This window comes from Talpa occidentalis, unplaced genomic scaffold (assembly GCF_014898055.3).
Source record: "Talpa occidentalis isolate TD23 unplaced genomic scaffold, MPIMG_talOcc4v2.1 talOcc4.3, whole genome shotgun sequence".
Taxonomy (NCBI): Eukaryota; Metazoa; Chordata; class Mammalia; order Eulipotyphla; family Talpidae; genus Talpa; species Talpa occidentalis.
Window position 1 is genome coordinate 142,123,706 of NW_023603184.1, and position 26,598 is coordinate 142,150,303.

The 26,598-nt window shown below is 43.9% G+C and overlaps 1 protein-coding gene across 7 annotated transcripts in view; it reads right to left on the reverse strand.

Annotated features, from left to right (window-relative positions):
* Positions 1-8,878: 8,878 nt before the first annotated feature.
* The window catches only part of DOCK10 (dedicator of cytokinesis 10), a 244,890-nt gene continuing 227,170 nt past the window's right edge, over positions 8,879-26,598 (reverse strand). For 4 of the 7 annotated variants that reach the window (XM_054700110.1, XM_037524148.2, XM_037524145.2 and 1 more), the window contains exons 51-57: positions 20,691-20,837; positions 18,387-18,597; positions 16,537-16,727; positions 14,752-14,852; positions 14,469-14,607; positions 12,646-12,721; positions 9,509-9,608 (exon numbers count right to left, since the gene is read on the reverse strand). In XM_054700110.1, coding sequence (XP_054556085.1) covers positions 9,547-9,608; positions 12,646-12,721; positions 14,469-14,607; positions 14,752-14,852; positions 16,537-16,727; positions 18,387-18,597; positions 20,691-20,837 — 927 coding nt within the window. In that variant the 3' untranslated portion in view covers positions 9,509-9,546. Of the gene's footprint in view, positions 9,609-12,645; positions 12,722-14,468; positions 14,608-14,751; positions 14,853-16,536; positions 16,728-18,386; positions 18,598-20,690; positions 20,838-26,598 lie in introns of all 7 variants that reach the window. The other 3 variants (XM_054700111.1, XM_037524147.1, XM_037524149.1) reach the window with 1 other exon arrangement.

The following is a 26,598-nucleotide window of genomic DNA, read 5'->3' on the forward strand; positions in this document are numbered from 1 at the left end:
TAATGGAATTGCTTTCAGCTTTTCACCATTGAGAATGATACTGGCTGTTGGCTTGTCATAGATGGCCTTTATGATGTTGAGGTATGTTCCTTGTATCCCAAGAATTTCAAGGGCTTTTATCATGAATGGGTGTTGCACTTTGTCGAAAGCTTTCTCAGCATCTATTGATATTATCATATGGTTTTATATTTCTTTTGTTGATGTGTTGGATAACGTTGATTGATTTTCGGATGTTAAACCATCCTTGTGCCCCTGGAATGAATCCTACTTGGTCGTGGTGAATTATCTTATGGATACATTGTTGGATTCTGATGGCTAAAATTTTATTGAGGATTTTTGCATCAGTGTTCATTAGGGAGATTGGCCTGTAGTTTTCCTTTTTTGTGTTGTCCTTGTTCGGTTTTGGTATTAGTGTAATGTTGGCTTCATAGAACGTGTTTGGTATTGTCCCTTCCTTCTCAATTTTTTGGAAGAGTTTGTGAAGGATAGGCACTAATTCGTCTCTGAATGTTTGGTAGAATTCATTTGTAAATCCATCAGGTCCTGGGCTTTTGTTTTTGGGGAGGTTTTTGATTACCATTTCAATTTCGCTAATTGTAATTGGTCTGTTTAGGTGTTCTATTTCTTCTTTATCTAGCTTTGGGTGATTGTAGAGTTGTAGGAATTTGTCCATCTCCTCTAGATTGTTAAACTTGTTTCCATATAACTGTTCATAGTAGTTACTGATTATTCTTTTGATTTCTGCTGTGTCCGTTGTGATTTCTCCTCTTTCATTGATGATCCTGTTTATTTGTGCTTTCTCCCTTTTTTCCTTTGTGAGCTGGCTAGGGGTTTGTCTATTTTATTGATTTTTTCAAAGAACCAGCTTTTGGTTTCATTGATCTTTTGGATTGTTTTTTTAGTTTCAATTTCATTTATTTCTGCTTTGGTTTTTATTATTTCTTTTCTTCTACTGGTTTTGGGGTTTTTTTGTTGTTCTTTTTCTAGATCTTTGAGCTTCGAGATTAGGTTGTTTCTTTGAGTTCTTTCTTGTTTCTTGATGTGAGCTTCTATTGCTATATATTTTCCTCTTATTACTGCTTTTGCTGCATCCCATACATTTAGGATATTGGTGTCCTCCTTGTCGTTCAATTCAAAAAATTTTTTAATTTCTTCTTTGATCTCCTCATTAGTCCAGTGGTCTTCCAGTAGTGTGGTTTTTAATCTCCATGAGGTAGGAAAGTTCCTTGCCTTCTTTTTATGGTTTATTTCTAGTTTGATGCCTTCATGGTCAGAAAAGATGGTTGATATGATTTCAATCTTGGTGTATCTGTTGATGTTTGTCTTGTGCCCCAGTATGTGATCGATCCTGGAGAATGATCCGTGTGCGCTTGAGAAAAATGTGTACTCCGTTTTTTTGGGGTTTAGTGTTCTATAGATGTCTGTTAAGCCCAATTGCTCTAGGTCCTTATTTAGAGCTTTGGTTTCTTTACTTATTTTTTGTCTTGTTGATCTATCCATTGTTGATAGTGGTGTGTTGAAGTCTCCCACTACGTATGTGTTTTCTCTGATGTCTGTTTTCAGAGAGGACAACAGTTGTCTGATATATTTTGGTGCTCCTTCGTTTGGTGAGTATATGTTAATGAGTGTTATTTCTTCTTGAAGTATTGTCCCCTTGATCATAATGTAGTGACCATTGGGGTCTCTTTTTATCTTTTTGAGTTTGAAATCTGTTTTATCTGATATAAGTATAGCTGTTCCTGCTTTCTTTTTTGGCCCATTTGCTTGTAGGATTGTTTTCCATCCTTTAACTTTGAGCCTATTTTTATCTTTTGTAGCTAAATGTGTTTCCTGGAGACAGCAAAAGGTTGGGTTTTGTTTCTTAATCCAGGCTGCAACTCTGTGTCTTTTTATTGAAGAGTTTAGTCCATTTACATTTAGAGTTAATATTGATATGTTAGCATCTGTATTTGCCATTGTGTTTGTCTTTCCTTTGATTTTATTTATTTATTCTTTTAATATTTTTTTTTTTTTGGCCTTCTTTCATTGTTATTCGTCCCTCTGAGGTTCTGGCTTTAGGACTCCTTGTAGTATTTTTTGGAGTGGGGGTTTAGTTGCAATGAAATTCCGGAGTTTCTGTTTGTCTGGGAAGGTCCATATTCTTTCTTCAAAGAGGAAGGAGAGCTTTGCGGGATAGAGTATTCTTGGTTGGCATCTGTTTTCTTGGAGTCTGTTGACTATGTCCCTCCACTCTCTCCTTGCCCGTAGTGTTTCTTAGGAGAAATCTGATGTCAGCCTGATTGGCTTTCCTTTGAATGTTATCTGTTTCTTCCCTCTTGCCAGCTTCATTATTTTTTCCTTGTCCTGGATTCTAGGGAGTTTTACTATTATGTGTCTTGCTGTATTTTTTCTTTCGTCGTGGAAGTTTGGTGTTCTTCTTGCTTCTTGTATATCAATTTTCAGCTTCTTCTTCACATTTGGGAAGTTCTCTTCAATTATCTCTTTGAATATTTTCTCTGTTCCTACTTCTCTCTCCTCTCCTTCTGGTATTCCTATAACTCTTATATTTCCTTTCCTCATGGAGTCAGATAGTTCCGAAGTCTCTCTTCATTCTTTTTCCTTCGTACTTCTCTTCCTTTCTGTTTTGGTTCTTTTTATTTCTGTGTCTTCAAGAGCACTTATTCGTTCTTCCATTTCATCAATTCTGCTTTCATTGCTTTTCCCAGAATTCTTTAGTTCTTCCACTAATTCTTTGATCTCCTGCATTTCTTTTACTTCCCTCTTTAGGGACTCAATTTCATTCTTCTGATCGTTGATTATTTTTCCCTTATCATTGTTTTCCTTTATGACTTCTGTCAGTTTTTTAATCACGGCAATTTTAAATTCTCTTTCTGGAAGGCTCAGAAGTTCTTCCAAATTACTGTCGTTGCCATCTGGGGGCTGGTTTTCTTTTTGTGGTGTGCTTTTTCTCTGGAGAGTTGCTAGGTTGCGTGTGGTTCTTCTCCTCCCTACTGTCTGTTTTCTAATTTGCCGTATGCGTTGGGACACTGTGTTGATGGGACTGGCCGGCATCTTGGGTGGGCTTCTCTGCTCCCCTCTGGTTCCTCCAGGAGTCATCTGTCAGTTTCAAGCAGTCTTTATTGGAGAAAGGTCCCTGTCCTAAAATGCCGATGTGGGGACACACTCCCCTGTGCACCTGGTCTGCCCCAGCGGTGGGTTCCTGTTCCCCCTCTGGGCTTGGACTGCAGGCCAGAGGGGGTCTGGCGTGGGCGAACTTCCCCTGCTCACCTCTGGCTCCTGAGGAAGCCTTGTGCAGGTAGTCTTTACTGAAGAAATGTCCCTGTTCTAAAATGGTGATGTGGGACACACTCCCTGCGCGTCCGGTCTCAGGCACACTCTTCTGAGCGCCTGGTCTGCCCCGGCTGTGGGTGCTCGCTCTCCCTGTGGGCTCAGACTACTTGTTCGGAAGGGGCCCAGTGTGGGCTAACTCCCCAGCTGGCCACTAGCTGCTTCAGGAGCCTGTGCTGGCTTCAAGTCGCTAGGTGGCGCCAGAGATCTATCCTAGAGCCCTTGGGGAGCTGATTTTCCACCCCGTGGGACAGGGAGCAGAGCGGGGATGGTAGGGTACACCTCAACGGCGTTGGGGTGCTGTGTCTGCCTTGTGCCCCACCGTCGTGGGGAACCCACGCCCCTAATTTCGTGCCCCGGGTCTCCGTTCCAAAGCCCTCAGTTCCAGGACGCGGGCTGTAGCCCAGTTCAGTGGCGCGGGAATGGCGCCTTTTGCACCGCTCCCGTGCCTGGACGCCTGGTTCCTGCTCACTCAGGGAGGGACCTTCACCTCAGTGAGGACCTCCGCGCATCTCCCCGCAAGCCTAGGTCGTCTCCCAAGCCTAGGTCGCAGGCGCGGGGACCTGGGCAGCCGCGATCCAGGTCTGCACTAGCTTTTCAAGCGCGCCAAGCACGCCGCTTTCCCGCGCCAGCTTACCGGCAGCCCGGGCTGGTGTGCGCATCTCCCGGGGTCTTTGTTCTTCTCTAATGGCGCCCGGAGCCGTTCGCTCACCGCCGCGGCGGATCCTGCAGGGTTCGCCTCAGCTCCCGTTCACGGGGTGTCGTGGCTGCAATAGTTCCTTTCCACACACAGTCCCGCTTGCTGCGTCGTTTGTTCTTGTGGGCCGTTTTGGTTTGTTGTTTCCTCCTCTCTGGTCGGAGAGTGCCGCCTCTGTGGGCGGGGGAGGGGAGCAGGGTTCTGCGCTTCCCTCCCTTCTAGTCCTCTTTTATGGCCACTTTCTTCTTCGGGCAGTTTGCTGGCGTCACCCGTTTATCTTCCGTGTCCCACTTCTCACTGGGACCTGCCGCTTTTCCTCCCTATTAACTTTTTTTAATGGGAGATCTTACTCGCAGCGTCTCCTCGCCGCCATGTTGCTCCGCCCCTCTGATCAAAGCCTTTTTCCACGTATAAATTTTTCAATGATAGAAGTTTGGTTGGTGGTGGAGGAAATCAGGGTCCTTCATGATATAAGCAAATTTAAAATTGATTTAGGATCATTACATCACATTTGCTCTCAAATGTGTTTCATTTGCCAGTTGCTCAATGGTGTATGGAAATTATTTTCTTTCTGGAGTTTGACTAGTCCTCTACGATAAAAAAATCATCAGTCTACAGATAAGGTGAAACCCTTTTTCACAGCAATGCTGTTCGGGCTCTGAAAGCTGATGCTTCTAATCTGCCCTCCCTCTTCTGAGAGCCTCAGTCTGTCACGAAGGACACAGATCGCTTGATCCATTTATATTGCTTGTTTTTTTAAAAAACATTTATTTATTTCTCCATACAGGAGCTGGGGTACAGGCCAGAGGTGCGGGGGTAAGAGGAGTCATCAGAGACAGAGTGGGGAGCAGAACAGGTGGATCTACTGAAGTGCTGAGAGGAACAGCGGGCGAGACAGGAGAGGTCTGCAGTGCCATGTGGGTTGCTCCCTGGCCTGATGGGGATTGAACTCGCGCTGCAGTGGCTGGTGATAACTTGATAGCACTGTCTTTAACCCCTGTGCCACCAGGGAGGCCCTGTTTATATTGCTTTCTAAATGGACGAGAACACAGAACTAGGTTACACTCTAAGGTTTGGAGAATGGGCACTTACTTGCCAGTTAGTTTTTACCCCAAATGAAGGTCATATTTTTTCCAAGTCTGCAGATTTTGCACTTTGAAGTGAGACTGGAGAGAGAGGTGGCTACTGAAGAATAACTTGTGGATGAGCCAGGCCTGATGGTCCACGTCCTGGGCCCACCTGGTCTCTGTTGGGTACTTTTCAGGGCAAGTCTCAGGGAAGTGATGTCACTTGTCTTCCATTTTCCACCATTCTTTACTGAGTTAATTTTGAGTTAATCATTCATTGAAGTAAAATGCAGTACACGCTGTAGAAAAGGGTAATATATGAAGATGAAAAAGAATATAAAATAGGGCCTCCCCTGGTGGCACAGGCGGTTGAGTGCTGCGCTGTGAAGTTATCCGCAGCCTTTGCAGCACCGGTTTGATGCTGATGCTGGCCGGCGAGGGTCCCACATGGCATGGCAGACCTCTCCTGTCTCGCCTGCTGCTCCCCTCAGCAGTGTATTTCGTCAGTCTGCCTGTTCTGTTCCCTGCTCTGTCTCTGGTGAATCCTCTCACCTTCCCACGCATCTGGCCTGCACCCTGGTTCTTGTATAAATAAATAAATCTAAAAAAAAAAAACAATATAAAATAGTACAATCTCTTGGCAATTCAAAATCAGGTCACTGGTTTACATGGCATTTTTTTCTGCAAAGTAAATATTTAGGGGTAGTGTAGAGTATATGATTTAAGCAGGCTTTTTTTTTTTAAAGATTTATTTATGCATACAAGAGCTGGGGTACAGGCCAGAGATGTGGTGGGGAGGGTGAGAGGATTCGCCAGAGACAGAGTGGGGAACAGGCAGACTGATGAAATACTGTGCTAAGGGGAGCAGTAGGCAAGACAGGAGAGGTCTGCTGCGCCATGCGGGTTGCTCCCTGGCTCGTGCTGCAGAGGCTGCGGATTGCTTCATCACGCGGTGCTTAACCCCTTGAGCCACCAGGGAAGCCCCTAATCAGGCTTTTTAAGCCACTAGCCTCTGACTATCACCTGTGGCCTTGATCGTGTTCATGCAGAAGGTGAGTGGGTGTGGGGCATGATTGCCTGATTGTCGACACCTGGAGCATGGGTGTGCGTGCATGTGCAAGTGTGCACACCTGAGCCTGGGAGGGAGGGGATAAAAAGGCAGAGTCACCCTGGGAGAGGGGGTTCAAGTTGCTGTCCCTGCTGGCTGGTTTCCCTGCTTACTATTATAACCTGTGAAGATGAAGCATCCAAGATTTTCTTCTAAACTATTGGAGCCATTGGTGAATCTACCCGGCCTGGTGTGGTTACACAACAGGTAGCTAATTAGCAGAAAACTCAATGAGGTGTTTATACCCTTGTCTAAGAATCCGCTGGGCCTGGACACTAGACTATACTTTTAGGAGCTTCTGTTTCAAAAGGTTTGATTGAGCTCAGGAATACGCTTTTTATGTGTGTCGCATTGGATTCTGAAGCAGAGGGTCTGCTGTTCACACCCAGCAGTCACTACATTTATTTTAAAATTGATTCATTTTTGTGTAGAAGAACTGGGGTACAGGTCAGAGATATGGAGGGGGAGAGAATTCACCAGAGGCAGAATGGGGAGCAGAACAGGCAGATTTACTGAAATACACTGTGAGGGGAGCAGCGGGCGAGACAGGAGAGGTCTGCTGAGCCATGTGGTAGGAAGTTGAACTCAGGCTGCAGCCTTGATAGCGCTGAGACTGAACCCCTAGGCCCCCAGGGAGGCCCCCAGTGGTCACTATACTTAGTTAGGCATAAAAAGTGTGTCTGAACTGGGGTGGATGTCTATGGACCACAGCTGGCAATTTAAAAGGTGTCAGCCTGGTGTGGAGGCAGCAAGCACTTAGATGGGTCAACCAGTGTCTCCAATATAACTGAGAAGTATGTGTCCACAACTGCCAGATAGCCTGCTCGTTCCACAGATCCCAAGATGCTGGGATTTCCTATGTCTCTGAATATTTAAGTGTTAGTATCCACTAAAAAAAAAAACAAAACAAAACTAAAGATAAAACGTGTGTTGGATTCAGTCTTTACGCAGCTGATTTGATGCATCTGGTAGAAAGGAGGCAGGCAGGTGCTGGAGCTGTGGGGTGAGTCACTGCTCAGGGAAGAGTGTCTTGGTTAATTCTCTCTAGAGCAGCTGGGTGGAAAGTTGTCCTATGAACCACTTCTGGGGCAAAACTCAACCATGTGTGGTGAGAAAAATAGACATCAATGTAAAAAAATAATAACAATACCAAACACAACAAAGGAAAAACGGACAATTAGAAACCAGAGACCTCCTGCAGGGGAGGAGGCTGGAGAGGGATCAGAGGGAGGGAGGGAGGAGCCCAGGGGACTGAGGTGATGGTGCACGGGTGCATTGGGGAAGGAAGCTCTATGGGGACTCCACCTGAGGGGGTGGGGGAAGCAAATATTATTTAAAAATGAACAGTGATGTAAAAAAAAATAAAAAAAGAATATTTGAAATTTAATGAGTGAAAAGATCTATTATTTCTAGTTGCTTCTTTTGAAGATTTCTTCCTAGTGTGGACAGGCAACCCACTGAGCAGCGTCCTTGGGGCAGGGAGCCGGGGAGTCGGGATTCTCTGCCTAAGGTGGGAATTGCGTGGGAGACACAGCAGAGGCAGATACTTCCTGGGATGGTCATCGTGTCTTACACGTCCAAATGTGGAAATGAGAAAAGGCTGACTCAGGCAGTGGCAAACCAAGAGCATTGGAGTCAGAAAGGAGTGGCAACCAGAATCTTCACAAAATAGCCTTTATCACTTCTGTGTACACAATACTTAAATGTGTCTTCTAAACCCGAACTTTCCTTCTGGTCCTCGAGTCTTGACACTGGCCCTCAATGGATTTATTTATTTATTTATTTGTGTTTTAAAAGCACAGGTGCATTAGGAAAGGGAGAAAGGACACCTGCATAGCACAGATGGGCAGTCTTGAGGGGATTGCTGCCCCCCAGAGCAGAAGGATGAACTCAGCGCAAGTCTCCCTTGAGACTGGGACTTTGGAAGCACTGCAGAGGGCGAGTATGAAGTGGTGTTTCAGAGCCTGCCTTCTGCATGTGGAGGTGACTCAATTCAGAGGCTCTCCTGGTGTTGGGTGGCAGAGGGAGGCAAATGGGGAGAGAAGTGGAATATTTAGTGTTGCCCCAACCTGGAGGAGCATCAGGCACAGTTTTGATGAAAGTGCAGATCAGCGGGACAAGCTATTAATACTATAGTAAGAATCTCCAAATCCTGGTGGCCCTAACACAGCCAAATGTGTATTTCTCTCGAGACTCAGGTCCAGCAGGCTTAGCGGGCAGTGGTGTGTGTGTGCACGTGTGCATGCGATTGTCTTTGCTCTTGGTGGTCACTTGGGTACTCAGGCTTCTGAGGTTCCATGTCCAGGTGATTCCAAAAAGACTCCCCCAGGGGTGGGATGGGAAAGAATTGAGAATTGGCTTTTAAATCGGGTCCTGGCATGGACAATCCTAGCCACCCGTTTCTAGATGACAGAGCTGGAATATTTGTGAATAGTCTGAATAATGGCCACAGGCCTCAAGATTCTGATTCACTGTTTCCTTAAATCTATCTGGTGATCTCCAGGGTTTGGAAACCCCGGCCATGTCTCTTGGACCTCTGCAGGGACTTCCCAAATGCACGGGAACTTTTCTGCCTACTACTTGGTGAGGCTGCATAAGGAGGGAGGAAAGCGTTGCATTCAGCAGGTGATTCGCCCAATGAACCACCAACAATTCTCCACTTTCCAAGAGGGAACCAGATGCAAATTAACTATATTTTTTATTTCTATTAACAACAAAATAGTTCCATAATTTCACATCCCATTACTTTTAAGAGAACATATATTACAAATAAAGGAACTCCACAAACTTTAAAGATTAGTATTTATCAATACTTTTGTACACATACACAAATATTTTAATATAATGGTATCTGAAATGTTATTCATATAATTTTAGCACTGCCATAAGTATTAACTAAAAAGGTTCTTTTAAATTTGGTAAAAACTGTATATTTTACAATCTTCTATTTACATTTGACATATGCTTAAATGTTACAAAAACATTCACTTTGACCTTTAAAATATGTGTACTAGGACTTAGGGCTGAACTTCTTAACCCAAGCAAACAAAGAGTTTGCTTTGAGCTACACAGTCACTGGAATTTTGTGGCAATTATTCAGCTTCGCAATTATCAATGCGATTCAAAGAACAATAAGAAATGTGCAAATCTGGACGCTGGCAAAAATTCTCAAGCTAGCGAGGTAAAAAAAAAAAAATATGAACACCATAAAAACTTCAAATAAATTAAATCTCTTTCCCTTCCCCGAGTTTAGCTGCAAATTCAGAACGTTGTCTTGGAGCAGAGACCCCCCTCAGACTTCCGTGCTGGAGGAGACAGAAACTGCAGGCACTGTTGGTGCCGTCCGGTTAATGACTCGCGTGCAAGGTCGCTCCACCCCGCGCCTTGATGGCTCGTCCTTGGCTGTGATCTTGAGACAGGACAAAAAGACACAGTCAGAAAAAGGGTAATGGGGGGCGCAGGTTAACATCTCCAAACACAAAATTAAGACCCATTACACAACAATTTTAAAAAAAAAATATCCTGGGCCTCCCCTGGTGGCGCAGGCAGTTGAGTGCAGTGCTGTGAAGCTGTCTGCAGCCTCTGCAGCGCCAGTTCAATCCCAGCCGGCCATTGAGATACCCACATGGCGTGGCAGACCTCTCCTGTCTCTCCCGCTGCTCTCCTCAGCAGTGTATTTCATCAGTCTGCCTGTTCTGTTCCCCTCTCTGTCTCTGGTGAATCCTCTCACCCTCCTGCGCATCTGGCCTGTACCCCGTTCTTGTATGCATGAATAAATAAATCTTAAAAAAAAAATACCCCAGGAGGATTCTTCAAATTTCAAAAATGCACTTTTCCCAGTCGATTTGCAGAATCGTTTACTCAACACCTGCTACCCACTTTGGAAAGATTTTCAATAGCTTCCCAATGCCCTTCAGAGATCCGGCACACATTTCTAACTGAATAAACCTTACGAAGTGTCAGTAATTCTAGAATTTTATTTTCTCTAAGCATTCATAATTTATACTGTCTTAGTCTACCCAAAGTGGGAAACAGCTGAAACAGCTCATTTAAATGCTTGTGTTAATGGAAATAGAAGAAAAAAAAATACTGTGACTTGATTTTACTTTTGAAAATAATGTCAGTATGCTTAAATAATACTTTTTCATCAGATCTGCTCAAGTAATGACATATAAGCACATGAACCATAACAACACAAAACCCCAGGCACCTTTGAAATGCATCTTTTATAGAAGAGACTTTATGAATATTTCAAATTTATATTTATGACGTTTTCCCCACTAACTTCACACATTATGGTGCTTTAAGCTGTACTCCTCTTCCAAGACAGAATTGCCATTTCTGTCCCCACAGAGCACTCAGCATCTAAGAATTCTGTACAACCAATAAATTCTCCTTGATGTTATGATCAATGTCACAGTTCCGCATCGTCTGGTAAATAATGTATCTAAAGAGGCTGTGACACTCTGAGAGCGACCCACCATCTGCTCGGTGCTGTGAACAGAGGATTCTGCATTCTACATGTGACACCCATTGCCACGATCATCTTCGCTGTGCTGACATCTTTCCAAATGTTGAAACAGACTCTAAATGAGCATCTGATATTTATGTTTCATCTGGATATTTATATATGCATTACTTTGCCCTCAAGCAAAGGAGACTGATATGGGCTTGGCTGCCAAAGTGGCATTCTGGCTGTCTATGAAGGTAATTACTTAACAACTCGAACACCTCTAATCTCCATGTACACACTAGCATCCACACCATCCTGCTCCATCTCTTTCTTTATACTGAAGTTTCTTTCACTAAGTAGATGGCTTCAGAGAGATTTTTAGCTGAGACTTTTCTGAATGCTGTTGCAGTGAATTTCCTAATTCATTTTTGTTTTTCTGTGTCTATCTATCCATTCTGTTTCTATTTTTTAAAATTCAATGTTAGAATTTCTTTCTTCACTGTAATTTCATATGTACCTAGAATATGTTACTAGAATATGTGCATGGGTGGATAGGTAGGTGAAGGTATTCCTGTATTATAAGTTATGGGTCATACATACATGCATTAAGGAATTATGCTAAAATTTGACTACCTTTCCTTCCCTGTTGCTCAAATCCAAATTGAGAAAATCAAACAAAAAATTTTGTTGTGACTCTGAAGTGAGATAAATAACTAGTTTTTCTAATACCATGGACTTTATCGACTCCTATCTTTTGCTAGCTGTCCCTGATTTCATAAAATCGTTCATTGCAACCAACTCTAAATACCTATCAATGCTTGTAATAGAAACAGATTATTTTACTGTAGATAACTTACAATTTTGCTACAGATAGTTTTTTAAATTACATATATATCTTTATGGGGTAATATTGGTTTACAACACTGCATGATTTAGGGGTACAGGGTGACAGCTCTTCAGATGTGTAACCATACACACCCATCACCAAAGCATCAATACTCTTTCACCGTAATCCACTGGGACCTCACCCCATTTGCTACCCATCCCCCTCACTTTTGCCCTCTGGTGGCCTCAATTCTGAGTCAGATTTCTAGGGTTTGTTTTGGTTTAGTTTTGTCTGTTCCTTGTTTTGTTTCTTTATAGTCTACATAGGAGTAAAATCATCTGGTATTTGTCTTTCTTCTTCTGACTTATTTGGCTTAGCATAATCTCTAGTTCCATCCATGCTGTTGAAAACAGCTACAGATAATTTATACTTATCACTGATAATAGTCAATTAAATAGATCCTTCTTAAGAATCTCCTCCGCAGAGTTAGAAGTTGTTATTTTGTTGCCATTTTAATCTAAGGTGGAAATATGGAAGGCCATAGGGTAGAGAAAATAATTTTTTAAGGAAAACTGTACTTGATGATATCGTGTTTATTGTATGTATTGTCTCATATATAAAGATCTGGTAGAAGCTTAGAAGCAGGAGAAAATTTATTTTTCCTCCCAACAGATCCATTTTTCTTACAGAATAATAAGAACTGTATAATCCATCAGTTTCTTTTCCTTACATCACTTCCCAGGAAGCACAGAATCCAATTTTGCTTCTCTTAGCAAAAGTATTCTAAAAAAGAAATTATTTTTTTCTCTCCTTAATTAATTGGCCTCATCTTTGTATTCCTTTTTCTTTTTAGTACTTTAGGATGGAGTGATTCTTAATTTTGGATACAAATAAGCTCAAATGTATTTTAGAAGTTGTGTGGAATATGAATTTTCTCTTTAAGAGCTGAGTTGTTAACTTTATCTCCAATCAGCAGGCTCCCCTCGACCCCTCCCACCCATACTGACCTCCCTACCTTGAAATGGAAATAAAGTTGTTCTAATTAAATAAACACTTAGGTAACACCAGCCACTATGGAGATGTCTGGGGAAAATGAACAATGATGAAGAGGTAGGTAGAATCAGAAGACAACAAGCAACAGAGTAGACATAGGAAAGAAAAACATACCACTTTTGCTTACAGTACTGAGGGAAATACTAGACACAGAGGAACAGAAGCTGTATAAACACGGACCGCAACAGAGCTGCCAGGAAAAAGAAAAAAAAGCATTTTTTGCTCAAAATTTCAAGGTCAGATGCAAGTTATAGTTGGAAACAAACATTTCTTCACCAATTTTATAACTTTGAGGTCCATCATTTGCTCTTTTTTTTGGTGTCACACTCAGATTTACACTTTCCCCCATGCTATCAAGGCATTTCTCCTGAACTTTGAATCCAGAACACCCCTTAAAAATCCCAAACCAATACTTGCTCCACTGGCAAACCCAGCCAGGGTTCTCCCCAACCTAAGTTGATGAACCATTTGTTTCTTTAACTACTATGGAGAATTTCAAATGTGGGTAGAAGGATGGAAAAGAAACATATAGCAAATCAATTAGAATAAACATTTAATTTGGTGACTAGTGCTATTAGTGCTAGGCCACTTTAAAAAGGAATGGAACTAGGGCCCCCCCGGTGGTGCAACGGTTGAGCGCTGGGTTGCGAAGCTGCCCACAGCCTCTGCAGCGCTGGTTCGATCCCCGGCTGCTCCCCGGCCACCGGAGGAGGGTCCCACATGGCGCGCAGACCTCTCCTGCTGCCCGCTGCTCCCTCAGCAGTGTACTTCATCAGTCTGTCTGCTCTGCTCCCCGCTCTGGCTCTGGTGAATTCTCTCACCCTCCTGCACTTCTGACTGTACCCAGTGCTTATATAAATAAATAAATAAATCTTAAAAAAAAAAAAAAAAAAAAAAAAAAGAATGTATGGCTAGAACGCCTGGCCTTTAAAAAAAAAAAAAAAAAGGAATGGAACTAATATTTAACTTGTAGCTACTACGCATGAGGCATTATAGTCACATGCTGAATAATGACATTTCAGCCAATGGAGGGCCACCTACATGGTAGTGCTCCCTAGACATCGCCTAGGTGTGTAGCAGGCTACACCTTCCACTGTGTAACTACAATCTGTGAGTTGTGCAAATGACACAGTCACCTGACAACACATTTATCAGACTGTACCCCTGATGTTTAGCGATTCATCACTATATGAGGTTAGCTTAAGTCTCCCTCAACTCTTCTATAATGAACACATCCAAGTCCTGGAGGGCACCACAGTGATGCAATGTCCAGGGGTGTGTGAGGGCTGATGGATTCTGGGAAGCAGGTAAAAAAACTGACACTTGGCTTTCAACCCCTTGATTTTCTGTGCCCCCAAATTCTGTAATGATGCCCAGTTTTGTATACAGTCTTACCTAATAAACTAGATCCCTGCCAAAAATCATGTATAGCTTGCTTGTGGAGTGAAGGACTGAGTTTTATACCAATTCTGCAAACGAGGAGGCCCCACGGACGATCTTGACTTTAAAAGGTCATGATCCCATTGGTTGTTAATTATTGTTTTTGAGTATAGTGTAGAGGCCCCTTGTGGTGGGTCTGTGGATGGTCATGAGTTCCTAAATCAGGATGACAGAGTGGCAGCAAGCTCTGGCGGGAAGGCCACCCACTGTTCCGTGGCTTCAAAAAGGACTCATGTGTTCTAGAAAACCAACAGCTCCTATGGTTTTGGGTAAACCTCTGAGAACTGTGGAAAGTACATGAATTATCCTTTTTTTCCTACACATCTTCCCTCAACCTGATCTCTGCTTTAAGGGAAAGAGTGTTGAGCAAGGGGAGAGACCAACTCAGCAAGACGACATTCCTGTTAGCACAGTGGCCTCAGCAGCAAATGCCGGTCCTGCTGGCACTGGCGATGGAATGGACACGTTCTGTGAACCTATACCCCCAAGGGCCGCACCTGCTCATTCATGACGGCAGAGAGCTCGCCGAGCATGTCCTTGTAGTGGGCCCGCAGCTCCTCCTGGTACTCCAGCTGGTCCTCCTTGATGAGGCGCTCGTTCACACCCAGGGCCTGCCCGCAGGCGTCTGCGAATTGCCTGGAGCAACAGCAACAAGGATGTGAACAACTGGCCATGGAAAGCAGAAGCTCAACATCAGTTTTCAGCTTGGGGAGGGTGAGCAGCTGGGATCCCTGACTCTCTGAAGGACAGGGAAGAACATGCCCACTGTGAAGAACTTACCTGAAGACTTCCTTCAACAGCTTTACTTGGTTGTCAGGGTATTTCTTTGCATTCGTTTCTTCTAGAAAAGCTCGTGCATAGGCCATTGGCCCGGCATTAACCTATGGGGAGAAGAGCATTAACTACGGACAATCCTCCTCTGGCCTGGGGCCTTCTCTGCAGCTGGAAGGAGCCACAACCATGGGCACCAACGTGTGGCAGCCAATGGTCTCATGCCACCTCGCAGCCTCCTGATTTGTGTATCTTTTCAATTTTCCCCACTCAAGTCCTTAAGCTACTAAAGGATGTATTTGACTACCTTTCTCCCACCTTCCCAAGCTTGAGTCAGACGCTCACCACTACATGTTCCTGCTGTATCTGCATCCTAAACTGTTATTTTCTTTCTTTTTTTTCTAAATATTTAATTATTTATGCATACAAGAACTGGGGTGTAGGCCAGAGGTGCAGGAGGTGAGAGGATTCACCAGAGACAGAATGGGGAGCAGAACAAACAGATCTACTAAAATACACTGCTGAGGGGAGTAGTGGGCGAGTCAGGAGAGGTCTTCTGTGCCATGTGGGTAGCTCACTGGCTGGGGATCGAACTTGTGTTGCAGTGGCTGCTGATAGCTTCATAGTGCTGGGACTTAACCTCTTGTGCCACCAGAGAGGCCCTGAACTGTTATTTCCTTAATCTCTGAAAACTAGATTTACTTCTGTTGACAAACCAATACATTTGTATGGGCCTAGTCTCTGTGAAATTAAATGTCTGACATGCTAATTTTTATCAACATTAACATAAACATGTTAAGTATTTGCAGAAGACATTCCAGGGTGGCAGTGGGCTGTGCATGGCCCTGGAATGACTGTTAAACTGTTTTCCACTTGACAGCCTGGGCTGAATTCTGGCCCAAGGAGGCATTTATCAGAGTCACCAAGCAGAGGCATAACGCCAGGCCCTGGTCATGCTCATGCAAGAGTGAACACACATGGTGAAGGAGCCCAGATGCCTTAGCGCTGGTCATCGATTAGTATGGCTTTGGGGCTCAGAAGGAACAAGAGGGAAGAAGGAAGTTAGGGCTGCATTTGGACCACATTCCAGGGTACTGCCCCGTGGTGCAGTGAGGGCACAGAGCTGCAAGTTTTCCTTTGCTTCTCCACACCCAACCTCCCTCCACCTTCCTCTAGGCAGCTGTGTGCTGCAGCGAGCTGTCCTGTTTGCAGTTAACCATGATTCTCTTGCCTCCTGGCTTTTGAAAATCTATCATCATTATTATTATTTAAAGTCAGCCATGGGGACACAAACAAGAAGGGGATGAGGACGGAGAGAGCCAGGTCAGCCTCAGAATTAACCGTTCATCGGTCACCTCCTATGTTCAGGCCATCTGCCTCCCGTCAGGACTCCATCAGTCAGATAAATACCCATGCACATTTTATGAACTAATAAACATTGTTAAACTTTGCTTTTGAGCAGTTTGATAAGCTCCGAATGACAGGTCTTTTCGAGGGTCTGTGTTTGCTCATCAGTCATTTCACTGGTGAGCATTTAGAATCGAGAACACAGTTTGTCCAGAGAAGATGGGCCAGGAAGGTGAGGAAGAAGAAATGCTGTCTCAGCAAACCTTAAGAAAGGCTTTTCTTTGGCCTGATGCCATCCCTGTGCATGTACAACGAAGACACTTTTAAGGACTCAGGTAAAGGTGGTGGCTGGTATCACACACAGAAAAAGGTCTCTTACGCCCTTTGTAACAATGGAGCAAGTCTGAGGGCATCTTACTCCAGGTCCCTGGGCCACGTGCGCCTCACCTTCACGCCGACACTGCCCTGGAGTTTGAGCTGCAGCCTGATCATGTCCACATCATCCATCGTGCACAGCTGGTTAAGCTCAGAGACCTTCTTGGACATCTCATCAATTGCCACCTCAATGGGGTTCAGGTCTGTGCTCTGCTGGCTTATCACCTGTATTCTCTTCTTCACGTAGGGGAACAGGTGACTTGCTGCACCAAAGCAAGATAAGAATATTTGAAGACTGAGGCTTAGTGAAGAGGGGAGAGCACCCCAAGAGTGTAGAGGGCCCCATGTGGTTTCACTGCATATAGCACTTTCCACTCTGTGTGGGTTTGTGTATGTGAGTGAGTCATTTCTCTTCTGGGGCCACATTCTCCACATCTCTCAGCTGCTGCCCCAGCTCCCTGCACCCCAGGCACCTGCACCCAACTGCTCATCACGGCCTCGTTTTGGGCGCTGGATTAAGTCCTTCAGGTCTCTATATTCTGAAAGATAATAGTTTGTCTCACAACTTGAAATTCAAATAAAATGACACTAAACCACAATAAAGAATGCTTAAATATATACTCCATAGCATATAAGAGCTGTGTTCTAGATATTTTTAATTATAAAAGCTCTGGAAAAGTTTACTGAAGGTGACCATTTCTTACAGTTTGGATGTCTCGGCTACTCAGGCATCCATTGCATAACCCTGGCCGGGTGGCTTCTCAGGACACTCTGCTCCAGGGAATGCCTCTGCTCACTCCCCACCTGTCTGCCCTAGGAGCCCCGCCCTGCCTTCCTATCTCTCTCTTCATGCAGTGCTCAAATGAAATTCTTGCTTTACTTGGCTCTTTTCCTGCCAGATTATTAGCACCTTGAAGGCAAGAAATATGTTAGGTTTATTTATTTACCTCCATTTAATACATTATTTAATGTACTTTTTATATTTATATATAATTAAGATATTATTTTTATTATTATTTTTAAAGATTTGTGTATATAAGAACTGGGGTACAGGCCAGAGGTGGGGGGGAGTAAGAGGATTCACTAGAGACAGAGCAGGGAACAGAACAGGCAGACTGACGGAAATACACTGCTGAGGGGAGCAGCAGGTGAGTAAGGAGAGGTCTGCTGCGCCATGTGGGTAGCTCCCTGGCCGGGGATCGAATTGCAGAAGCTGCAGATAGCTTCATAGGTTGTGTCTTAACCTCTTGAGCCACCAGGGAGGCACGTAATTAATATTTTTAGATTTGGGTTTAAATCTAAAATGAATTTAAATAAATTTAGATTTGAATTACATTTAACTAAAATTGTATATATATTTTAGATTTTAAATTTAAATATAATTTAATATGGTTAATACATATTTATTCTAATTGCCAGAACAGTGTCCAGCCGCTACAGGCACTCCTTGGAAGTTTGCTGGACACATGAAAGGAAGACCAGCGAGTAGAACAGACGGTACTGGAGGGAGGCTGGACATCAGGTTTGCTCCACCGTTGGGTGAGGAACCTGAATCCCAGGATGGTTCTGAATCTTGCGCCAAAGCACACAATTTTGTGATCTGCCAACCAGGAGGTAACTGAAGGCAGATTTGGGGAGAGGAGAGCTAAGCTCAGAGCGCCTTGTGCCAAGGCACAGATAGCGTGATTTTTGTGTGCCAGCGTTCAAGGGCAGAGGCGTGCACGGGCCCTTGCCAGACGCCTCAAGAGTCTCCCACTCGATGGAGACCACTGAGTGGGGAGCGTCTCCTCCAGGCAAGCATGTGCACATTAGCCCACTCTGGGTCATGGTCTGCGAGGCAGAACTGTCTGGACTTGCACTCATCCAGCCTCAGAAGGGGCCTGCCCTGAGCACCCCCGCCCCGTGCCCGCGCCTGCACCCACTGGTGAGCACGGTCCTCCGCTTGCACTGCTCCTCCACCCCGCCGTGCTTCTTGCCCGACAGCGTGAAGGGCGTCTCGAAGACAAAGCGGTTGATGTTGTGGTGCATTTCGAAATCGGTCATCCGGTTCTCTCGCTCCTTTTCCTCAAAGAATGGCGTGACGTAGGTCACCTGGATGTAGGCGTATTTGGGGTCCAAATCCTTGGGGTTTACCTGTGTGAACACATCAAAGGCAAAGAAAGGATGGTGAGCGTGGGAGCCCTCAGGGAGTTTGGAAGTGCTGGCACCCCCTCAGCGGGCCCCATCCCCTGGGGAAAGGTGGGGAATCATCTTGTTTCAGAGTTTCTGGGACCACAGAGGAGTAGGGGCTGGCCTGCCACCAAGCAGCCAGGTGGTGCGGGAGGGAGCGCTGGAGCCAGCTCCCCGGAGAGTGGAGGGTCTTGGACACCTGAGTACCCAGCATGTTATTTAGTCCTCCTTTTCCTTTCTCTCGGGTAATGGCTTTCCTCACCTTTTTTCTAGAATGTTTCTTGAGAGCGGAAATTGATCTTAGAGGTAGCCTGCACCTTGACTGGGGCCCTGGCTCTGGACTAGGGATGTTGGAGGGGGGAACCCTGGCTCTGGACTAGGGATGTTGGTGGGGGGGGACCCTAGCTCTGGACTAAGATATTGTGGGGGGCTCCCTGTCTGCTTATCGGGTAACTTAAACTATCACCCGACTGCAGGTATTTTAGTTTTGATTTCTCTAATTCCTTGTTGCATCTGCAGTCGTAGACATTCTACGTGATTTCCTCACTAACCCTCTTTTGGTGACGAGGCTTGACAAGTAGCACAGAGGACAGGCTGGGAGGCCCCAAAGCCAGGCAACTGCTGTTCTTTGTGTTTGGGAGACATGAGTCTCTGCCCCCTTTTTCAGGCTTCTTGAATATTCAAACTTCTTTCAACTTTCTCCATCTGTCTACCCTTCTACTGCGTCCCAGGCTCCCGAGATTTGAGGGAGCTCATGAACTTACTTGTGGTGCTGCTAATAATGACACTGTAAGGTGGGTGTAATTGTGTCTATTCAACAGGTAAGACCTGGAGGAGCCAGCCAAGAGGACCAGCTGTGAGTGGGGCAAGGGGAATGAAGACGTTGAAGGTTACACGCCAAGTCTGGTATGTTCTTCATGCCGCTTGGAACTCTTTCTAATCTACTTTCTACTTGGAAGTGCCCTTGTCACAGGTGGCTTGGCCTCCACCTTTATGGGGAGGAGTTTGCACCTTTCCAGCTAAGGAGGAGGATATGAACATTTTCCATATCCTCTGCCTGGGCCCAGCAATCTCGTGCACAGACCCTTTAAATACCAGCTTCGTAAGTGAGGACAAGGGAAAAACCTACCCTGTCTGTGGTCCGATGGGAGGCAGATCAGCTTTTCCAGCTCCGTCTTCCGCAAACCTCTTTGCCCCAACCTGTGCTTCATGGATCTGCCATCTCAGGCCACCCCATTGCTACAAATGCTGGGTTTCTCAGAATGCCCCTCAACTCCCAGCTCAACCCACAACTCCAGCTCAGACATCACCTCTGCGGAGCATGGCTCAATCAGGAATGAGCTGGTCCCTCGCTCAGCTTTTTCTGGGTGACTTGATCTTTGCCCCCCTGCTATTTCAGGTGCTTACTAACTTGACTGTTCACACGCATCCTTCTCTTTTTATCTGCATGTGAACTGTGAAAGAAGAGACTCTGGGAAGAAGAGATTCTGTGTGTCCAGTCCCTAATTCTGGGGTTGGTCAACAGTAAGTGCTTCACAGAGGTTTCCTAAGTGAATGAAGACATCTTAGAGGATTCAGAGTCATCTCATCACTGTGTAAGAATTTGTTTTTTGGTGCCATGGGGTTAATTGGATGCTCACAGGTTAATACAATGCAATTGGCAAGTCTGCCGCTATCACAGAGGCCAGATTTTAAAATTGGTCTGACCCAGGAAGACCTGCACAACTAAATAAATACTTTTTTCTACTACCAAGTTCCCTGGGCCCAATCCTTGTAACCCTCTGATGGTTACTCAGTGCAAATAACCTCTGCGAGAGCACTTAGTAAATAGTTTCTAAGATTACCCGACAGTTCCTCTAATAAACACATTTCATATTCTAGACCAAAAAAATTTTTTTTCACCAATTAGCCAATAAAGAGGCAAAACAACTAAAATAGTGTAGGTAGTTTACTTTGCATAATCAGGCAGAAAATGAAAACCTTAGTAAATGTAAGTAAAAAATAAAAAAAATATTAAGTCAATTCTTTCCACTTGCGTGGATATCAGTTTCCCCTACCTTGTTGGAATCCTGGATTATCTTCACATTGTCTGCTCCGAATTTATCTGCGTACAGCTTGAGCAGTCTTTGGGAAATCTCTGAAAGACCTGTCAGTTTGGGCTCTTTATAAATATACTCTTTACCTTCTTCTTCTTCAAAAAATCCCTATGGAAGACACATAATGTACCATTAATTTTATTAGCTAATTCCAGTCACAAATCATAAACAAAAGGCATTTATTAAACAAACAAAAAATATATATCCAATCATTCGGTACTCATCCAAGTCATTGACCAGTAAAACAAAAGAAAAATCAAGTGAAGAAAACAAAATCTCATGTTAGGCCTCTACTAGTGTGTGAATATTCCTGATCCAGGCCAAAAACCTTCAGGAATTAGCTTACAAGCCTTTTTCCCTGCAGAAAGCAAAGGTGATAGCTGCGTGCATGTATTTTGGGAGAAGAACGCCCTCGTGTGGCAGCCTGGAGTAGGACAGAGTCAAGTAATTTTTGGTAATTTCCAAAGAACAGTATCATCTTTGGGAAGGTCTTCTACAGGTGTTTGAAAATAGGATAGAAACACCATAAAAGCATGAAAGGCAGCTAGATGGGTCGCTATGCCCCCACATCACCTCAGGCGGAAAGTCATACCACTGTATTGCCACCATAGCAAAAATTACATGTGGTCTGCTGCTAGTCCTGATATTTTAAAAGTAATTGTATTAATATGTCTTCAGGGGCCTGATTAGCTTTGCTATATGCAATCTCATCACTCAGTTTATTAACAGATCTTTTACAACCTGGCAATGCCAGACCTTATAGGACTGAAAATAGTAATCATGCCATCTTTTATGCCATAGAAGCAAGGAGATTTCCATTTCTATTAATTTATTTGACTGAAATTTATCTGGTTTGAAGAGGAGGAAGGAAAGATTCTATTAACTGGGGTAACTAAGTGAGGCTATCTTTATAATTCTGCCTCTTTGAAGAAACACAGCATTTTTCCTGAGGAACAGTGTGGCCACACAGCGCTTGATTAAATGGGGAGTTAAGACGCCAGGTACATCTGGCTTCTTCTGATTGTAGAGTCTGCCTCTAGGAAGCAGCTTCTGAGGAATGGGAAAAGATACTGGAGGTCACAGTCTTAGCTATAATTTTGGTTTGTTTTTATCATTTTTGATATTAAAAATACTCAATGTATTAAAAGTTGGATAAAAAGTTCCATTGCTATGTATTTCATGACTAATGTGAGGTGATCTAAAAATGATGACAACTCACGGGTAAGTGGCGCTTTATACCTGCCAGGCACTGATCTGTGCTAATAGTAACCATACTTTGGGGGTTGAGCACTGGTGCCTTTGTGGAAGCCAAGGAACAAGGTGCTTTGCCTACCTGTGCTCCCGTGCCCACCCCCAAACCCCTTTCTTGACTTTGGGCTTTCTTAAATTCAGTACCACACCTCCAGTGCCTCATCTTTAGGGAAACAACACTTTGTTTGCTGAGTGAATATTCATGAGTGAATGAATATAGATGAATAAAATTGTTCCTAGTGGGCAAACATCTTAAAAAGGCATATTTTCACTATGTATGACTGGAAAGGATACCATTCCTTTTCCAAATACAAAGATGTGGTTGCAAAATTTCCTTGACGGGGCCTCCCTGGTGGTGCAGGCGGTTGAGCACTGCACTGTGAAGCTGTTCGCAGCTTCTGCAGCGCGGGTTCGATCCTGGCCGGCCGTTGAGGGTCCCACATGGCGAGGCAGACCTCTCCTGTCTCGCCTGCTGCTCCCCTCAGCGGTGTATTTCATCAGTCTGCCTGTTCTGTTCCCCGCTCTGTCTCTGGTGAATCCTCTCACCCTCCCACATATCTGGCCTGTACCCTGGTTCTTGTATAAATAAATAAATTAAAAAAAAAAGAAAAATTTCTTTGACAAATATTGAAGACCAAACACAATCGATTATGGTATCTTGACCCTTTACAGCTAAAAAAAGAAAAGGGGCTGGTGGGGGGTGTAATATTGAAAGCACAGGGTGGTGAGGTCTGGCCCCTTCCCACTTGACTTCCAGCCTGAGAGTTTTTTCTGTGGAGTTTTATCTGACTCAAGGTCAGAAGTTTGTGGCTAAAACTGACAGACTGACACATCAGAGAAATAAGACTTCTGAAGCCATCAACCAGATACCCCCTGGGGCAAAAGCTAAAGCAACATTTACAACTTCCATTTCAATGAGAAAAATGTCTCCCAGTTCCCAGAAAGACTTTCTCAGCACAGTGTGAAAACTAGCACAAAGAGACATTTTCACTGATTTTTTTTCCCCCAAGAAATTTCTGAATCCAGAATTAGCAGAAAAGAATGGTGGGAAGCGGACTTTTATTGTCATTCCTATGACCTTTGTGACCTTGGTCAGGACCTGTGACTTTCTGTCATCCCTACTCCTTCATCTAGGGGATGGGAAATAGCAGAAGCTCACAAATCTAGTGGGGTGGGGGGTTGGTTCTGGGACAAGCTTAGCGAGTGTCAGCTCTGGTGAGGAAGATAATGAGAGAAACTCAGTGAAGCAGTCGAGTTCTGGCAGATTCAGGGAAACAGGCTAAATGAGAGTTGAGTGCTTAAAAATACATACCTTCACTTCCCCTGTGTGGGAACTACAAATTTCCTTGTAATAAAACGTTAACTGATGCCCATCTCAATGTTTTTGTGATTGATCAGAAAAAAATGGTGATTAGACATTTACTTACTTATCTTTAGCTCTAAATAGAAATTTATTGAGTACAATCTGCTGACTCCTGGGGACTGTGGAAGAGCTTCTGGAGCCAGGAAAATGGTAGCTCTGCAGACATTTGGAATGTGCATCTTTTACCCAGCAATGCCCAAGGAGCCACAGGACATTCCCTTAAGAAAGGTTTCATTGTCAGCTCCAGGAAATAAATGATTTATTAATAGGGACTTGGGTGGTGAAAAGTCAGGGGCATTTTCTCTTTTGCATCAGTCCCAAAGTTAGACTGAATTTCAAGCAACAGGGAATGTGACTTCTGCATTTCCTTTGCTAGTTTGATTTTTTTTTTAAATGTCATTTTACAAGGCAATAAATACCCTGATCTTTTGTGGGTGGGAAACAGCACATATTCTAGTTAAATAGGGACTTTGAACCAATAGAGTTAACATGCATGGTTTATGAAACTTCAAGGCAACAGAGGATAATAAAAATGTAATTCAATAAACTGACAACTAAGATCACTGACTCCTTCTGTTTTTGCAGATTATTACAGAATTTTGCAACGCCAGTGGATCATTATTGGGATAGCAAATCGCCCCTGCTATTTTATCTGACAAATCTAAAGTTCACAAAGGAATGCATTCAAGGAGGAATCCAGTGTGTAAGAGAGGGGTCAGCAAATATTAGAATATTTTATTATTTAACTGTTAAGACAGGCTACAAGAAAGCAGACAAGTGGTCCCATAGAACCATGAATTCAGTAACAAAGGTTCTATACCAGCAACTTCCAAATTGCTGGAGAGTCAGAGGGGCATATCACACCCCAAAATGGGGATGGTGTTTTTTCAAATGCCACAAGACCTCCTTTCCCTTTTCCATCAAGATTCTGAAATGCATCTAACCTATGGATGCTTCACTGAGAACCAAGAATCTACATTCTCTGGTGCACAAAATAAGCTTCCCTCAGGCCTTTTACTTAATTCATTTGGGGGACGTTTGATCTTTTAAGTCATGCAGTAGGGATTCACTGTCTACTTCATGCTAAATATCAGAGCTGAAGGATTTCATTGACTGTAGTTGATGATTGATCACTACTGTTTCCTTACAATGGAAATGAATACTTGGGGGACACTTTTGGGGGTGCTTTCTAGAGGCTGCTGAGTAAAATTTCCATAGTCAATGATGCCAGGTGTTGCCTTAGGAAATTCATAACATGCAAGACTTGTGTTTTTAAAGTTCCTGCCACAAAGGAACAATTTTCAACTCATTTTCTTCTCGTGTTTGGCTCAGAGCAGACATTACACAACCACTTAGCTGATCCTGAGAGATGAACGCGCTCATGCACGTGGGCTGCTGAAATATTTACCCAAGGCCAGGGTGGAGGCAAAGAGCCATTGCATTTGGTATTTCCCTAGTCTTTGTCACATGACTGCAAGACATGTCCATCTGGATAGTAAAAGGTGAATTTTGCCAGGACATAAAGTGCTGTCATGAAAATGAAATTATTTCTGATCATGGGACGGTGCTAATCAAGCAGCAAAGATGTTTTCTTAGATCTCTGGATCTTCATTCTGCACACGTGTGTGTGTGTGTGTGTGTGTGTGTGTGTGTGTGTGTGTGTGTGGAGAGGTGGTCAGATCTACTTGGTATTTCCTTGCCATCGTGTAAAGTCAAGGGCTCTGTCTGCTGTGTTGAATATCATAGTTCGCGCCTCCTGTGTGGTCTTGGGACCGGCATTCAACTATCATTTGAACGATGACGACTGAGAACAGAAAAGCCTCCTGGTTCAGAGACACTTTTTGGGGGGTGGGGGGTGGGAGGGGAAGGATTGGGGTCAGAATGGGGCGTTTGCAATTGTATGGGGGAATATAAAAATAAAATTTAATATTTAAAAAAAAAAAAAAAAGAAAAGCCTCCTGGTTCAAAGGTGCTTGAGGTTTGAGTGTGTGGGAGACCATGGCAAGCATCTATTTGCAACTGCACACTTAACAAAACACTTTGCCTGATAAGCTCAAGGGGGAATTTTTAATAAAGACAACTGAGAGGGCTAGCAGTGTTAAAAATAAAAGCCAGGTGCGTAATCAGCACACTTTACAGAGGAATCTGCAAGAAAACAAAGTCAGGTCATTCGAAAGTAGCTCCCCCCGATCCTTCCCCATCACCCCTCAGTCTCTTTAGTACAGGGGGTTTGAAGTATTCTTTTAGTAGGTGAGTTAAGGACCCATGATCGCAAATTTATAAGTGAAGGTAGAACATACTGGTTTGGCATGGGCGCAGGAAGGGATTCAAAGAATTACAAAAAAGTATGTACTGGTCAGAGAAGCAGAGCTGATTGTGGACACCTTGTGGCTGCTGAGAGAATTTGTCTTTCCAGTTTACTCGACCACAATTATGCTGACTCACATGAAAGTCAGTTGCTAACTTTATAGGCCAAAAAACAACTGAATATAGGCAATTTCATAGGCTCAGAACTGCAAAGAAAATTCTGAGTCACAGACTTTGATGTTCCAACATGGGATGGTATTTCTGCCTTGTCTTTTTTCCCAAAATTTCTTATATTGCTTCTTTCTGTGTCTCAGGAGCGTTATGCTGACCTAAGGGGTAGAAATTTAATCCACTATTGGTCTTTTGTGCTGGGAATTAATAGCAGCACCTCTGAAAAGGCCTGGGCCCTCACCATAGAGAGCCTGTGTCACTGGGATATCATTTGGGAAAACAGCAGGTCCTTTCCCAAATGACCTCGTAGTCTCCTCATAGGTGCCCATTGACGGCCACTGTCTACTTCTGGAACTGACCACCATGCTTTTCTTTGCAGGCTGCAACTCACAGTGTCTGGGAAGGAAATCACTACTCAGTGTACCATGCCATCATCCTGCAGACAGGAAGCATCAGCTATACACACTTATCCAACAGTGATGCCTCTGTGTGTGTGTGTGTGTGTGTAGGTTTTCAGACTACGCTTCTCTTTGTGCAGAAAGACAATGTACATGAAAAATAAAGGATACATTTTTGTAATTCAGATAGCTGGAATAAACACAATTTAGTTGAAGAAATGCAGAATGACTCCAACATGAATGGAAGCAGGATGATCTCACCTTTGTACCAAATATTGACTTGCACAAAAAAAGTTAAGGTTCAGTAAAACCAGATAGGGAGGTGTGAGGATTATTAGAGCATGCAAATGCAGAGAGAGAAAACTTACCACCGCCTGGA